The sequence below is a fragment of the Prionailurus bengalensis genome, chromosome D2 (assembly GCF_016509475.1).
Source record: "Prionailurus bengalensis isolate Pbe53 chromosome D2, Fcat_Pben_1.1_paternal_pri, whole genome shotgun sequence".
NCBI lineage: Eukaryota > Metazoa > Chordata > Mammalia > Carnivora > Felidae > Prionailurus > Prionailurus bengalensis.
In genome coordinates, this window is record NC_057351.1 from 12,603,447 (window position 1) to 12,619,838 (window position 16,392).

The following is a 16,392-nucleotide window of genomic DNA, read 5'->3' on the forward strand; positions in this document are numbered from 1 at the left end:
AACGACCGCATTTGTTTCTTATTTGTGCCTACCCTCCAGTATTCTTAACCACATCTGTTTTGGAGAGGGCTTTCCCCAACAATCGTAGGCTGCCTTCTGCCCTGGGGATCGCTACTAGGCTCATTTAAGCTTCAAGAGATGGTTGTTTCAGCTTCTTCCCTGTGCATTTGAATGTAAGGAATTTAACATGTTATTTATTGGGTGTCTGCATTTAGACTTTCTCCACTGATTCATGCTGTCTGTCTTCAAAGAGGAACAAACATGAAACAGGAAGTGCTTTTTTAAAGGGGGAATAATCTCCGTTAGGGTTAGTTGCTCTACCTCTTCATAATGTCAGCTGAGTTGTACGTTAAGTGGCTCCAGCTGTTAGCCATGTGGTGCTGGGCATTTCACCCTGGGGTGTTTTGTGATGTAAGCGACTTGTTCTGCGCTGTGCAAATGGATGAAGAGCCTGTTGTTTGGTGTGTTCCTTGGAGTGGGTGAATAGATACATTCTTTATTTTTTCGATTTTTATTTATTTGTTTGTTTTTTAAAATAAGCTCTACACCCAACATGGGGATTGAACTCGAGATCCTGAGATCAAGAGTCACACACTCCACTGACAGAGCCAGCCTGGCACCCCTAGATATTTCCTTCCTTCCTTCTTCCCTACCTTCCTCCCTCCCTCCCTCCACACGCCCAGCATGGAGCCCCGTTTGGGGCTTGAACTCAGGATAATTCAGTCAGCCTTTCTCAGGAATACATTCAGTCCATAAGAGTTTTGTGGTGTAATCTGTGGAGGCCACTTTTAGGCAAACAGGCTTGAGCAATGGAATGCAGAAAGGGACACACTGACCACATGGCTGACTACAGACAGACCCTCGGCTCTGATCAAGGGGCTACTAACAATTAGGCACAGTTACCAAAAGAGGGAAAATTCCATCCATCACCATACCGCCTCGCCTTCCCTCCTTAAAAGCAGTCCCCTCCCACTGCCTCCTTACAGACCACCTCTCCTCTGCTGTTCTGCCCACCACTCCCTTGTGTGGGATTCAGTAATCTTCTGTCTCCTTCGTTCTGCCTCAGGGGGGTGTTTTCAGGTGGGCTTCTACCTGATCGTCACCCTACACGTGGGGCCCCCATCTGATCAAGAGACACCCCCTTTAGACACCACATAATCTACAGCAAGGAATGTGCTGGTTCTATTGGGAGTCAGGGCACCTGAGTTGGGGCTCCAAGGTAAGAACTGTGTTTGAAGGTAAACTGAGGCATATTAAAAACTTTAAGGGTTTACTTGAACAAAAATCAATTGGTATTGGACCGCATCCATACCTAGCAGGTGGAAATGTGCTCTGAGGAGCTGTACAAAATGGAAGACTTTCCTAGCCAGAAGGGAGCAGGAACAAGGAACTTTTATACTAGGCGGAAAATGGATTGGTTATGGCCCAGTCCATTTCCTTTTAGGGGATGGTAGGGGTCTGTCTGGAGGGCAGATGACCTAGCTAGTGCTGATCAGGCAATTCCTGATTGACTGGTTTCTGATTCCATTTGGGGGAGAGCTGAAACTGTAATTAAGTCAAGTCTTGGTTTGGTGATGTGGAGCTTAGCATAAGCAACTCCACTGGGGCTTGTTGTCTTGTGGGTTTTTTTGTTTTGTTTTGTTTTGTTCTTAACAATTCTCCCCCTTTTTAAAAAGTTTGTTCGTCTATTTTGAGAGAGCATGCAAGTTGGGGGAGGGGCAGAGAGAGAGAAAGAGAGAGAGAAGTCCAAGCAGACTCTGTGCTGTCAGCACAGAGCCCGATGTGAGGCTCGAACCTATGAACCATGAGATTATGACCTGGGCTGATATCAAGAGCCAGATGTTTAATTGACTGAGCCACCCAAGCGCTCCACTGGCAATTCTCCCCTTTTGATCAGGCTCTCAGCCTGAGAGATGTGATCAGATTTTAAGGCATTATGCTTCTCCCAGCTCTCGAGGTCATGCAGGTTTTATTGCCTCATCCTCCGTTTGCCGCGGCCTCCGCGTGGTATTCATAGGTCAGTACGCCTTTCTGCTGCATCTATCTGGGGTATTTGCAGGTCATGACTTTGGGCTCACATTCCTTAAGTCAGTTATTCTCTTTGTTTCTTTTCTGATGATTTAGTCTTAGGAAGATCATCTGCTTGGTGGCTAGTGGCCGTAAACATGCATTTAAAGCTTCTGAGAAAACACAGTGTTTCAGGGAGACTACTATGATTATTATAAGGAGGATAATTCCCAATGTCTAGAGTGCTCTTTGGAGCCATGGCATCCAAGAACCAAACCAGTCAGAATCAAATAAAGTCAAAGAAAGACCCCATTGAAGGAGTCACTTTTTTTCTTTAATAGAGAGACAAAGCGTGAGCAGAGGAAGGGCAGAGAGAGAGGGAGACCCAGAATCCGAAGCAGGCTCCAGGCTCCGAGCTGTCAGCACAGAGCCCGACACGGAGCTTGAACCCACAGATTGCGAGATCATGACCAGAGCCGAAGTCGGACGCTTGACTGACTGAGCCACCCAGGGTGCTTCAGTGGCACCCTGAAGGAGTCACTTTCTTAAGCTGAGTGCAGCAAGTGATGCTGGCCATAGCACACACACCTCCTTGCTCAGCTGAAAGATAATCAAGGGCTGTCCTATTATCGATAACAATTTTGGGGAGGAAGGATTTGTGTTGGGCAGTTACTGCTTTAGCAATAGATTCAGAGGTAGGTGCCACGGTTAGGGAGCATCGTCCTTGCATGCATTCATAAACAGAAAAAGCAAGTAGTGAAAAGGAAAAAGGAATAAAATCTTCATAGTGGAGGTGAAGATCTTGATCTGTGACCGTGGGAGGGGCTGTCCACCTCGAGATGCTGTCTGCTTCTGGGGAGGAGCCTCCCTTGTCGATGTTAATTTTATAACTCCAGCTGGTGTGCAGTTCCAAGCATCTCGAGGAACCCTTTTTATTTGGGAGATGTGGACTTGAGGTTCAAGTCCCTGAAGGTTGACTGCTCTCTGGGTAGTGAGGAGGGCCTGGTATAGTCCCTTACATGGAGGTTCAAGGGCAGTCTTTGTTCTTAGTGATTCCAAATGAGAAGGGTAGGAGAAAATTGGAAATGTCAGTCTGGAGAGTTGTAGCCAGACATTTGAGGAAACTCGAAGAATTGATTTGAGGAACCTTGAAGAATCTGGTCCAATTTAGAGGTATATCACAAAACCTCAAACACAAATGAACGGGAGTAGAATCTGATATCCACAAGGTTACAGGGTGCCAGGGTGGCTCAGTCGGTTAAGCGTCCAACTTTGGTTCAGGTCACGATCTCAACGGTTCATGAGTTTGAGCCCTGCATCGAGCTCACTGCTGTCAGTACAGAGCCTGCTTCGGATCCTAGGTCTTCCTCTCTCTCTGCCCCTCCCCTGTTCTCTCCCTCTTTCTCTCAAAAATAAATAAAAATTAAAAAAAAATTATGATATCTACAAGGTTGTGTTATCAGTTTCTACTGAAATAATCACCCTTATTTCTATCAAAGATAATCATAGTCAGACTAATCTGTTTGTAAAATAAATTGAAAAATTACATGTGACCAGACTATTTGCGTTAAGTGCAACAAGAATAGTGATTGACTGTATAGGCTCTAAAAATCCACTTTGCTGGAACTTTTCATAAGGAATCTTAGATTGGACTTTTAAAAGCCTCTCCAGACTAAGAAGCCAAGCAGGCCAAAGACTCACCATCAGACTTCACCTGAAATCCCTGTAGATTTGGGTGAATTTCTCTCTTCAAGAGGTCTCCAAGATATCCTGAGATTCCTATGGCTGCTGGGAAGTGACTGTCCTTACCTGGTTAGGCTGCCCAGAACCCTATAAGCAAGACACCAGGCTGGTTTTTCCAAGGTGCTGTTTTTGGCTCTGCAAAGTCAGTTTTAGTTTCTCAAAGCTGTTTGGTCCCATCTGATTCTGTGCACATTCTCAAATCTGACATACCAGTCAAAGCCTTGGTCATATAACCAATGTTTCCCGTTGTGTCCAAGGGAGAACAGATGCTTCCTGAACTTATGCAAATATCAATATAGATATGAAAATAACAATGCTAAGTTTCCACATTCTGGAGGAACCAGGTAGGGAGAAAAAGTAAATATTTAATGTATACTTACAAAGGTATGGGCACCTGGGTGGTCCGGTTGGTTGAGCATCCAACTTCCGCTCAGATCATGATCTCACAGCTTGTGAGTTCTGAGTTCTGAGCCCCATGTCGGGCTCCCTGCTGTCAGTGGAGGCTGCTTTGGATCCTCTGTCTCCCTCCCTCTGCCCCTCCCTCGCTTGCATGCGCACGCATGTGCGCGCGCTCTCTCTCTCTCTCTCTCTCCCCCCCATCTCTCAAAAATAAATTAAAATTAAAAAAATTATACTTACAAAGGCAAACTTTACAAAATTAAAAAGTAAAAATGCTTTCCTTGAAGCTGAAAAAAACCAAAACATTAAGGAACCAGCAATGTCTCAAAGACAAATTTGTAAAAAAAAAAATAATAATCCTCATTAGTTCATTCAGTCCCATGGTATTAATTCTTGTTCTGCTTTAATCCAGTTTGTCCATGAGTTCTGGAAATTCGAACCCGGTGCAGTTTTATAATCTTCAAGTTCCCAGAAACGTGTACTCTCGAGTATTTGTTGAGTCCTTTCCCCCAGTCTTTCTGATGATGAGGCACTTTTGCGAAAGCGTCAGAGTAAAATAAACATCCGTAAGTGACAAAAGACATAAAATGACCATGTTTCAACATCTGATGAGAGTTATTATAACAGAATTGTAATTATAATAGAAAATTTGGTTATTTCTGTGACCTACAACATTTTAAGAGATAACTGGAAATGGGACTGATAACATTACACCAGGACATACCAGATTTTTAGCAATTTCACACAATTTCTAGAGCACGTATATTAGTAACATGCATTTGTGCAAGATAACCTAATAAAGTTTAGCATCTTGGCCCCTGGGTGGCTCAGCTGATTGAGCTGAGTGTTCAGCTCAGGTCATGATCTCATGGTTCCTGAGTTTTGAGCCCTGCTGTGCTGACAGCTTAGAGCCTGGAGCCTGTTTTGGATTCTGTGTCTCCCTCTCTCTCTGCCCCTCCCCTGCTTGTGCGCTCTCTCTCTCTCTCTCTCAAAAATAAACATTTAAAAAATTTTTTAAAAATAAATAAAACTCGGGGCTCCTGGGTGGCGCAGTCGGTTAAGCGTCCGACTTCAGCCAGGTAACGATCTCGCGGTCCGTGAGTTCGAGCCCCGCGTCGGGCTCTGGGCTGATGGCTCAGAGCCTGGAGCCTGTTTCTGATTCTGTGTCTCCCTCTCTCTCTGCCCCTCCCCCATTCATGCTCTGTCTCTCTCTGTCCCAAAAATAAATAAAAAACGTTGAAAAAAAATAAAAAAAATAAATAAATAAAAATAAATAAAACTCTTATTATTTCTAGTAGTTTTAATTACATATGTTAATTAGAATTCTTAAGTATCAAAATCCTTAATTCCTGGTGGAAACTAAGAAGTAAGCAATTGTAGACTGACAAATTTATAAATACATTTTATAATTTCTAGAAGTATATTCTTCCTAATCGTAAATTTTCCGATGTGGCACAGAACATGTTTACTAATACACCCTAAAAATCTTGACTTCCTCTAGAAAATAAAGCCAAAGGATGATAAATAAGTCTGTGTTCAGTAATTACTGTTTCGGTGTTTTATCTTATTTGGAAACGATCTAGATATTCAGTGAATATCCATCATTTAACTTATCTCAGTATAACTTCAAGGTTTCAAGTTACGAAAAAGATTTTGGAAACTAGTTTTATGTAGACCTATCGTAAAGCATCATTATTGTTGAAAAGTTCATTTATAAACTTTTATCTTACTTGCATGCATTTAACTCACTTGTTCTGAACCGTTACGTTTAGGTAAACGATGAAAATTTCACAAGACATGAAACAGGTTACCCATTATCTGAAGTTATTTTTTCTTATTGACAAATTTCTGTAATAGAGAGATCAGTAGTTATTTGACTTTTAGTAAACCTATGTGGAATAAAAGTATTATATATTTAACGTTGATAACTCTAAATGAAACTCTAAAGACAAGCCTGTTTTAATTAAACCAACGAACTTAAACTAGCTGCTATGTACCAAATATTATCCTAGATCACTTGAAAAACCGTTGGGTTAGTTTCATATTTCTGAGAGCATACTTGATTTATAGAATGTGTTTTTATCTTTAAGCCAATGAAAGAGAGCCCTTTACAACTTCATTGTGGCATTACTATGTGGAAGTAGAAGAAAAATCACACATTTATAATATCCATACGTAAACACATAGACAGATGCCAACAGAGATATTCTGGCTTTTATTTTAAAATCTTTGCCGTGAGACAGGCAAAACTAACTAGTTTATAGACAAACAGTTGGATCCAAATTTTCTTTCTGGCAGATGGAAAGTTTATCTGCTCAGATAGCAGGTGGCTGAAGCTTTTTAGTAATATTTGTGGAAGAGACTTGAGGTTTGTATTTGTCCTTGGCAAGTAACCTTATGGAGGCTGTGGACTAGATATGGGCCCAGAGAGCTTTTTTAACTGTTTATATTTTTAAAAGCTTCCTCTTCCCCCCTTTTTTCCCTTCTGTCTCAGGTGACTGTGAGCCTTGTTTGACTTACCTCCTTGGGGTATTTACATTTCAAAGAAACGTGGCAACATTTACATCTTCAAGGGACCTTGGGAGAAAGCTAGTTTTCTTCTAGGAGTTTTAGGGTCTATTTGTCTATTATCAGAAGGCTAGGGTAATTACTACTTAAATTGTTCCTTCATTTTCTGAAAAGCAGGAAGGTTCTGATTCCAAAGTTCTGATCTTTTACAACATCTGTAGCCATTCTGGGATGAATAGGGGGGTTTTGGGAGATGGTCGAGATAGGTAGACTTTGAATTGTTTCTAGAGCTGCATTTCTGGTTTTGCAAAGATTTGTAAGATAGGGACAGTTGCTCTTAATTCTGAAAACTGGCTTATAGTCTTAAAGGTATCCAGGGGCCGAACCGCCCATCTAACTACACTGGCTTCAATTTGCTTCTTTTTATCAGGGAGAAGATCTTCAACCAAGATGGAAATCACAAGATTCTTGTGTTCTAGATTTAGAGCTGTTGGTCTTTGGAATATTTTAGTAAATCCTTCCAGGAAAGACTTGGGAATGTGTTTCTTTCCCTCTGGGTTACAAGGTTTCATGTTAGTTCAGGTGAGAAGGCCTAAAAAGTGTTCCTCTCATCTCTGAAGACCGGCTTCCAGGCTGGCCCACTTCTGACCATAGAGCTACTTAACAAGATCCTTTCAAATATCTTGTCAGGTTTCAACAGGCACAAACGGTAAATATTCCTGGCAGTATTGAACAATCCCTTGAATACAAGAGGCATCCCCAAAGAGGGTGCGGAGGATACTGCCTGCCCAAGATAACCACCAGCCGCCCCCAAACACAACGGAAAGAGTGAAAGACTTAGTTCTCCTGAGAGCTGGCAATGGTTGATAGGACCCTAGCCGCAAATGGAGTGCAACGCACATCTCTGGCCAAATTTGGGAGGCCCCCAACCTGACACAAAGCAAGATAAATAAGAAGGCAGTAGCTGTCCCCGGGAGAGAAAGGATCAACAACCAATGGGTACCCAAAAGTAAATTCTCGAGAGTCACAATTCAAAGACCTCATTGTTACAAATGTCTTTTTGCCTGCCAATCTGAATTTGGAAAGGAAGGGACAGCATGAAATTTTACCTTCCTCTCCCAACCAGGCGCTACAGATAGAGATCTGGGACAGCTGACTTTGGCGAGAATTCTCACCATTTGCTGGCTTTTGCTAGTTTTCCCAGGATCCCATCTGTAGGCTCTGGAGGGAGTGGGGGGTGTCCCAGCAGGTCATATCCTGGTCACCAGAAACCAGAGAGCAGGAAAAATAATTTTCCCTCTACCTTTTATGGTGAGTGCTTGGCTGAGACCCCTTTTTCTGTAGGATACCCCATAAATGGATAAGCTTATCTAGGTTAAAAGTTCTCCACTGTGGGCCACTGTATTTCAAGATTATCTTTGGTAAGGTCAACCTGTTTGTTCCTCCTTAAAACAAAATTTTATTCCCCCGAGGCTAATGCTGGACCCAGGCCAGCTTAGATTGGACCCAGATCTGGCAGATATGTTTCTTAGGACTTCTTAAATCTACAGGTTCCCCTCACAGCCTTTTTTCTTGAAATGTATTTATTAAAGAAACTGGGTATTTGCCCTTCACAGTGTCCCATACTCTGGATTTTGCTGACCATGTCCCTACAGTATCATTGAACATGTTCTTCTGGGCCCTGTATTTCCTGTAAACTGGTGGTTAGATCTGGAGACTTGTTACCAGTTTATATTTATGCAGACTCTTCTTTTTTTAAACCTCACTCCTTCTTGTTTTTTTTTTAAGCTTTTTTATTTATTTTGAGGTGGGGGGAGGGTAGAGAGAGAGGGAGAGAGAGAGAATCCCAAGCAGGCTCCACACTGCCAGTGCAGAGCCTGACATAGGGCTTGAACCCACGAACCGTGAGATCATGACCTGAGCCAAAATCAAAAGCTAGACGCTTAGCCGACTGAACCACCCAAGGCATCCCAACAGACTCTGTTTTATTTTTTCTTTTTCTTTTTCTTTTTTTATTTTTAAAAGTGAAAAAAAAATTTATTATTATTATTTTTTTCAATGTTTATTTATTTTTGGGACAGAGAGAGACAGAGCATGAACGGGCAAGGGGCAGAGAGAGAGGGAGACACAGAATTGGAAACAGGCTCCAGGCTCCGAGCCATCAGCCCAGAGCCTGACGCGGGGCTCGAACTCACGGACCGCGAGATCGTGACCTGGCTGAAGTCGGACGCTTAACCAACTGCGCCACCCAGGCGCCCCAAAAGTGAAAATTTTAAAAAATGTTTATTTTTGAGACACAGAGAGACAGAGCACGAGTGGGGGAGGGGCAGAGAGAGAGGGAGACACAGAATCCGAAGCGGGCTCCAGGCTCCGAGCTGTCAGCCCAGAGCCCGAGGCGGGGCTCAAACCCGTAGACTGTGAGATCATGACTTGAGCCGAAGTCGGACACTTAACCGACCAAGCCACCCAGGTGCCCCCAGACTCCTTGTTTTAATCATTGGTGTGACGGACCAATGACCAGTGGGAAGGACCTCCGTTAACACATCATGCCGTGATCCTTCATGCGCTCACAAATGGAACTCACACACCTTCGGGCACTATTTCTAGAACAACCTTGGTATTCAGGCCTTATTCTGTATGAATCTCCTCACCCTATTTTCTAGAGGAAGTCAGGAAGGGACGGGGCTAACACATACCAGGCATTGTCGAAGCTTTGCAGCTACAGTAGTGACCAAGGTGGACACTGTCCCGGCTTTCGAGGGGACACACTGCCTCGCGGGGAAAGCAGCCAGAGCTAGCACATGAGTCAATAAGGTCATTACACAGCGTGTTCTGCACTTGGAAGGACACAAACAGGAAGCGGGGACAGAAACGGGGGGCCAGGGAGTGAGGGAAGAGAGGAAAGAAGAGGAGGAGACTATGCTGGCTACCTCTCTTAGAGGCTGTACCTCCCTGAGCTCTGGAGGACGGGAGTGAGCCAGTTATGTGACTGTATGGGGCTGGGGAGACAGTGCTGCTGGTGGCAGGGCTGGAGAGCATGCCAGGGACCTTGGAGGTGGGACACATGGGACACGGGCTGGGAAAGGGAAAGGAATCACGGCCGACTCTCCAGTTTCCTGGCTTAAGCAATGGGGCGAATGGCATGGATCTCTCAGTAGTTCCCACTCTGTTCCCTTTGGAGGTTGTAGGGCCCACGTCTGTCCTCCTGGCCTCTTAAGAACCTTCTAGGCGGGGCGCCTGGGTGGCTCAGTCGGTTGGGCGGCCGACTTCGGCTCAGGTCATGATCTCGGGGTCCGTGAGTTCGAGCCCCGCGTCGGGCTCTGTGCTGACAGCTCAGAGCCTGGAGCCTGTTTCAGATTCTGTGTCTCCCTCTCTCTGACCCTCCCCCGTTCATGGTCTGTCTCTCTCTGTCTCAAAAACAAATAAATGTTAAAAAAAAAAAATTAAAAAAAAAAAGAACCTTCTAGGCCCTTCCCTTTGTGTTCCCTGTGCTTCTGTTGCTTGCTCGACTTTAAGAAGGAGAAAAGGAACCAGACAATGGGAGCATCACACCCTTGAGAGGTTTGTACAGTGAGACTGGCATCCAAATGTAAGAGAATATTATTGTTCAAGTCAGCCATTAATTGGTATGTCTCAAACAAACAAAGAAACATTTACTGGGGAGTTTTTTCTTTTTAAAGCATATTTCTGTTAAGTTTATTTATTTATAGTGAGGGAGAGAGAGAGAGAGGGAGAGAGAGAAGGAGAGAGAGAGAATCCCAAGCGGGCAGCACACTGTCAGCACAGAGCTGCCTGCGGGGCTCGGACTCACAAACCGTGAGATCATGACCTGAGTGGAAAGGACAAGTCGGATGCTTCACTGACTGAGCCACCCAGGCGCCCCCAGGAAGAAGTGTAAAGCTAAGAGTCAGACGATACTTCTGGATGTTCTATGACATTTATACTCTGTTGTCATCTTTCTTCGTTATCACCAGCAATTGAGCCACATGTACCATTAAAAAATGGCTGAAAAGTAATTGTGCAGGACAGATCCTAATGAGGGTTATGTGGTCTGTGTCCAAAGCATTTGCAGTGTTCTTGATACTTGTCTAAACACTCGATTCCCAAAGCAGTCCTTGTGATAATAGAAACAGCCCCGTGCCCAGATTCTAAATAAGAAAAGACACCGGGAACGTTTTCAAAGTTGTGGGACTGACTTCAATGCCACCGGAAAACAGCGTTTTAAAACTAAGTTGTGTGCATGTGGCCTCCGTGTGATCGCTTCCCACTAGCGGCTGGTAACTGCCAGCTTCTGGAGGCTTTGGGAGAGTGAGCTGTTTCCCACGCCCCCACACACGAGTCCCGCTGGGATGTCCGTGCGGGGAGATGTGTGGATGGGCTGGCGGGACGAGAGGGTGAGAAATGAGCTGGCAGCGCTCCTTCCCTGACTCCCTTCTCCGCAGCCTGCCAGCAGCACGCTCTGGAAGATCATCACTGTGCCAGATGGTGCTGGAAGTGGTGTCCTCTAAACAGTTAACAGCCCGTGAAGACGGGTGTAAAGGGAGGGTTTTGCAAAGTCCACGCAGAACTCCCAGAACTCTTGTGGCTTTCTCTTCCCGGAGCCCAGATCTGCTCCATCCCTTTGAACCTTTTCACCCAGTTCTCTGGCCTGTTGCAGGGTTTGCTCTTTAGTTCTCTTCTTAAGTGTCTACCCCGCCCCCTTCTCTAGTAGTGAGGTCTGTAGCAAGTGGAGGAGAAGGCTGGAGGAGGGAAGGGGTGGGGGGAAATAAGTGACTTGGAAAACCCAACCTCCCTCCCGCCTGAAAGTCTTCTAATCGACTCCTTAACAATAAAGAGTGCCTTGTTTGCATTCATGTTCTTCTGATCCACAGACTCTTAAAGAGCACACTAAGGTGCCATTTGCAAAATCTCTCCCATTTGATTAGGGCAGTTTTTTAAAAGTTGACTTATTTTTGAGAGAGAGAGAGAGAGAGAGAGAGCACGCGCGCGCGCACACACACGCACGCACGCATAAGCGGGGGAGGGGCAGAGAGAGGGATGCAGAGAATCCCAAGCAGGCTCTCCACTGTCAGCACAGAGCCTGATGCAGAACTCAGACTATGAATTGCCAGATCATGACCTGAGCCAAAATCAAGGGTTGGACCCTTCACCGACTGAGCCACCCAGGCGCCCCTAGGGCATTCTTATTCACAAACTCTTGGAGTAAAAAGAGCAACCGAAGCGGTGTCCTGTGTCATCACAGGATTGTGCACTAACAAGAAAGAGCAAAGGGGTCAAAGCCTCATTCTTAGCATGGCTTTGCAGGAGACCCAAGCACTCCCACTGCCAAGTGCCTTCCATCAAGGGGCTCTTTGTCCCCCTCCCTTTTTTCCCCAAGGAGTGTGGGGGTTAGCTGGATGAGAACACTGAGCTCTTTTTGTAGGGCGTTAAAACTGATTTCAAGGAGGCTGTACACAGTGATTAAAGAGGGCCAACTTTGGAGTCTGGCTCCCTGGGTTCGAATCCCAGTGCTGACACTTGGTACCTTTGGACAAATTGATGCAACTTACCTCATTTTCTCCACCAGAAAAACGTGGAAAATAACAGTATCTAGTCTTATGGGGTTCTTCTAAGGATTAAATGTTTTTTTTTTTTTAATTTTTTTTTTCAACGTTTATTTATTTTTGGGACAGAGAGAGACAGAGCATGAACGGGGGAGGGGCAGAGAGAGAGGGAGACACAGAATCAGAAACAGGCTCCAGGCTCTGAGCCATCAGCCCAGAGCCCGACGCGGGGCTGGAACTCACAGACCGCAAGATCGTGACCTGGCTGAAGTCGGACGCTTAACTGACTGCGCCACCCAGGCGCCCCGGATTAAATGTTAATAAGATGTCTGGAACATGGGGGCACCTGGGTGGCTCAGTTGGTTAAGCATCTGCCTGTTGTTTTCAGCTCAGGTCATGATCACATGGTCACATCTCGTGAGGTCGAGCCCTGCGTCGGGCTCTGCACTGACAGTGAGGAGACTGCTTGGGATTCTCTGTCTCCCTCGCTTTCGGCCCCTGCCCCGCTCATGCTTCTCTGTCTCTCTCTTAATACATAAATAAACTTAAAAAAAAAAAAAGATGCCTGGAACATGATAAACACTCAAAGTGTTAGCTATTATTTTGACAGATTAAACCAGACATAATAATTAATGATACCACAATGTCCCATTTAAATATACTTCTTTTTTTTTTTTAAGTTTATTTATTTACTTGGAGAGAAAGCCAGCACAAGCAGGGGAGGAGCAGAGAGAAGGAGAGACAGAATCCCAAGCAAGCTCTGTGCCATCAGCACACAGCCCGATGCGGGGCTCGAACTCACCAACTGTGAGATCATGACCTGAGCCGAAACCACGGTCAGACGCTCAACCGACTGTGCCACCCAGGCGCCCCGACATGTGCTTCTTCTTTTTTTCTTTTTTTAAGAGATACGCTTCCAATTTATTTTATTTATTTATTATTACCTTTTTTTAAGTAAGCTCGACACCCAAAGTGGGGCTTGAATGCACGACCCTGAGATCAAGAGTCTCATGTTCTACTGACTGAGCCAGCCAGGTGCCCCCAAATTGACTCGTTACTTATTGTATCGTCATCTGTTTGTGTCAATCCTTCCCCATATCCTTCTGGATCATGGGATCCTTGAAGGCAGAGCCTGGGTACTACCCACAGCACCTGACACAATCCTGGTATGTAACGACTGCTCAGTTTGTTGGGGAACGTGATGAAGGCTTTCACAATGGCTTATGTGTGAGGGGTGCTTTGTGAGAGGCAAAGCACGCGTGCATGGAAAGCCCAAGATTTGAAGTTCAAGACACGTGTCCGAGGTTGGTCCGAGGTTGGGTGACTGGTCTATGCCAGAGTCAGGTCCTGTGATTCTCGCCCCTGGCAACTTCCACTGGGTCATCCTGCTGAGGAGGGCAGTCCCGAGTCTTACAGTTTGGGACCCTGCCCTTCTCCAGTTGCGTCGTATTTGACGGACGGGGGGTGCCTGTGGCAGTGTTCCGTGAGTGGCAGTTCAGAGTCCCTGAGGAAGACGGGTTTTTTTCCCTGCACGCCTCGTAACTATGCTTGGTTTTGTACAGGTCACCACAAATGGCATTATTGCCATGAGTGAACCCCCGGCCAAAGAATCCTCCCCTGGGCTCTTCCCACCGACCTTCGGAGTAGTTGCACCTTTCCTGGCGGACTTGGACACGACAGATGGCTTTGGGAAGGTTTATTACCGGGAAGACTTATCCCCTTCTGTCACTCGGCTGGCAGCGGAGTGTGTCCAGAGAGGGTTCCCAGAAATCTCTTTCCAGCCCAGTAGCGCGGTGGTTGTCACTTGGGAATCCGTGGCCCCTTACCAAGGGCCCAGCAAGGACCCCGCCCAGGAAGGCAAGGTAAGCACGCACCCAGGTACAAGTGCGAATACTCCACAGGTTAGCTTTGCACACTTCACTCTTCCTTGAAGGAAGGAAAATACTTGAGTGAGTTGAGAAGCCATCTCTAGATCTGAAGTCACTGTTTAGGACACGCCTCTGTTTCTCCTTAGAAAAATAATTTCACTCCGCCATTATTTAATGTTTACAGTATTACAGAGGAGAGAGAACCTTGAAAGGTCCCAAATCACTCCCTTCAAACACAGGAGGTTCCAGGTTGGTGGTTCCCAAAGTGTGTACCATAGAACACCCAGTCCTGCACGAGAGTCCTTGAGAAAAAAGCCCCCCCTGGGCAAATACATTTGGAGATGCAAAACTTTCTCTCTCCTGGTGACTCACTCTGAAAAGTCCTACGATAAAGAAGACCGTGTAATTTTCTTTTTAAGTTTATTTGTTTATTTTGAATGAGAGAGCATATGAGCATGCAAGCAGGGGAGGGGCAGAGAGAGAGAGAGAGAGAGAGGGAGAGAGAGAGAGAATCCCAAGCAGGCTCTGCACTGTCAGCACAGAGCCTAGTGTGGGGCTCATTCTCACCAACCGTGAGATTGTGACCTGAGCAGAAACCAAGAGTCAGGTGCTTAACCGACTGAGCCACCCAGGAGGCCCGAAACTGGCTTAATTTTTAAAAAAAAATTTAGGAGTCCCCAAACCTTTTGGCCAGATTCTTTTTTCCCCTCCCGAATAAGACCCGTTACATCCCACAGAACACGCTTGGGGAAAGTCTGTCGTGGGCCTGCGTGACACAGTTTGCTTTTTGTATCTGTGTGAGTGCCGTCCTTGGAAACTGCTTAAAACCTGCCATTTCTGAAGTGTCTGTCCCTGTCACTTGAGTGATAAATGCCCAACCCCTTGTGCAGAGCCCTTGCCTGCCTCTTGGGCCTAATCTCCCCTTACTTCTCCACACACCCTTTGCAGCACAATTTACACGAAATTATTAGCAATTCTCTGATCATCCTGCTCCCCACCCCCCCCCTCCAATATCTTGCACTTGCTTTCCTCTCTGCTTGTGACAGCCTCTCCCCGACTCCCACGGCTGGTGTCGAACTTGTGAGCCTCCCAACTTGCACAGCCTTGTCTGCTCCCTCCCTCCCAGCATCGGGCACTTCTTTCTGTGGCTGCAATAGCACTTGGATACAACTCCCTTAAAGAATCTGCCCCCCGTTGTTTTTTAAGAGTTTATTTTTAAGTAATCTCTACACCCAACATGGGGTTCGAACTCCCAACCCCAAGATCATGAGTCACATGCTCTACTGACTCAGCCAGCCAGGCACCCCTGTCCCCTAGTTTTGCAATGTTTTCTTCACATGTCAGTCTTCCCATCTGGACCAGAAATTTTCAAGCACAGGGACCATGTATTTATAGGAAAGATAACCAGTATTTAAGGAATATCTTCTCTGTACCTGGCCCTTCATATTTCACACAGATCTCCTATCATTTCTGCGAAGTAAATGGTTTTCTCTCCATCTGGCAGATTCAGAAATCCAGACTTAGAGAATTTAAGTAACAGGCCCAAAGTCACACAACCCATGATGAGTCAAGCAAGGATTTGGATCCACATCTGTTTTCTCCCAGAGCTCACGATTCTTCTTACATTGTGTTGCTTGGGCTCAACAGATGTATGCTAAATGCTGTTGAGCGTGATGTTTGAATAAATTTCATAGTAATGGAAACAAATTCTATGGATAAGAATTTGCTAACTTACATAAGATTTAGGTCTAGAGGTAACGTCTCTGTAATTTTTGGCTAACCTTCATGCAGAAAGTATTCGTTCATTAATTGGGAAATTTCATGTTGACAAAGGCTCAGAAATATTTAAGTGGAGCCATCCTGGAATACTCGGTTTTAGCTACAAAAATACTTTTAGAATAAGGTGAGGATACTGCCATCTCTGGATGTTCTCTGTGTAGTCTGGGAAATAGAACAATTTAAGATCCATCGATATTTTCCTGAGTAACTCAACCTCAACTCATCTTCACAGAGAAACACATTCCAGGCTGTTCTGGCCTCCTCCGATTCCAGCTCCTACGCCATTTTCCTTTATCCTGAAGACGGTCTGCAGTTTGACACGACATTTTCAAAGAAGGATGAGACCCAAGTTCCCGCTGTGGTTGCATTCAGTCAAGGTGTACAAGGATTTATATGGAAGAGCGATGGAGCTTATAACATATTTGCCAACGACAGAGAATCAATTGGAAATTTGGCCAAGTACGCTTTCTTTGTTGTTCAGTCGATTATCCCCTTCGTGATCATTTCATTATTAAGATGATCATTTTATTATTTTACTAAGGATG

General features: G+C 45.3%; 1 protein-coding gene across 1 annotated transcript in view; it reads left to right on the forward strand.

The window, feature by feature from the left end:
* Positions 1-16,392, forward strand: part of NID1 (nidogen 1) — an 85,493-nt gene that overhangs the window by 15,010 nt on the left and 54,091 nt on the right. Inside the window, exons 2-3 of the mRNA XM_043596250.1 lie at positions 13,763-14,062; positions 16,080-16,306. Coding sequence (XP_043452185.1) covers positions 13,763-14,062; positions 16,080-16,306 — 527 coding nt within the window. The remainder of the gene's footprint in view (positions 1-13,762; positions 14,063-16,079; positions 16,307-16,392) is intronic.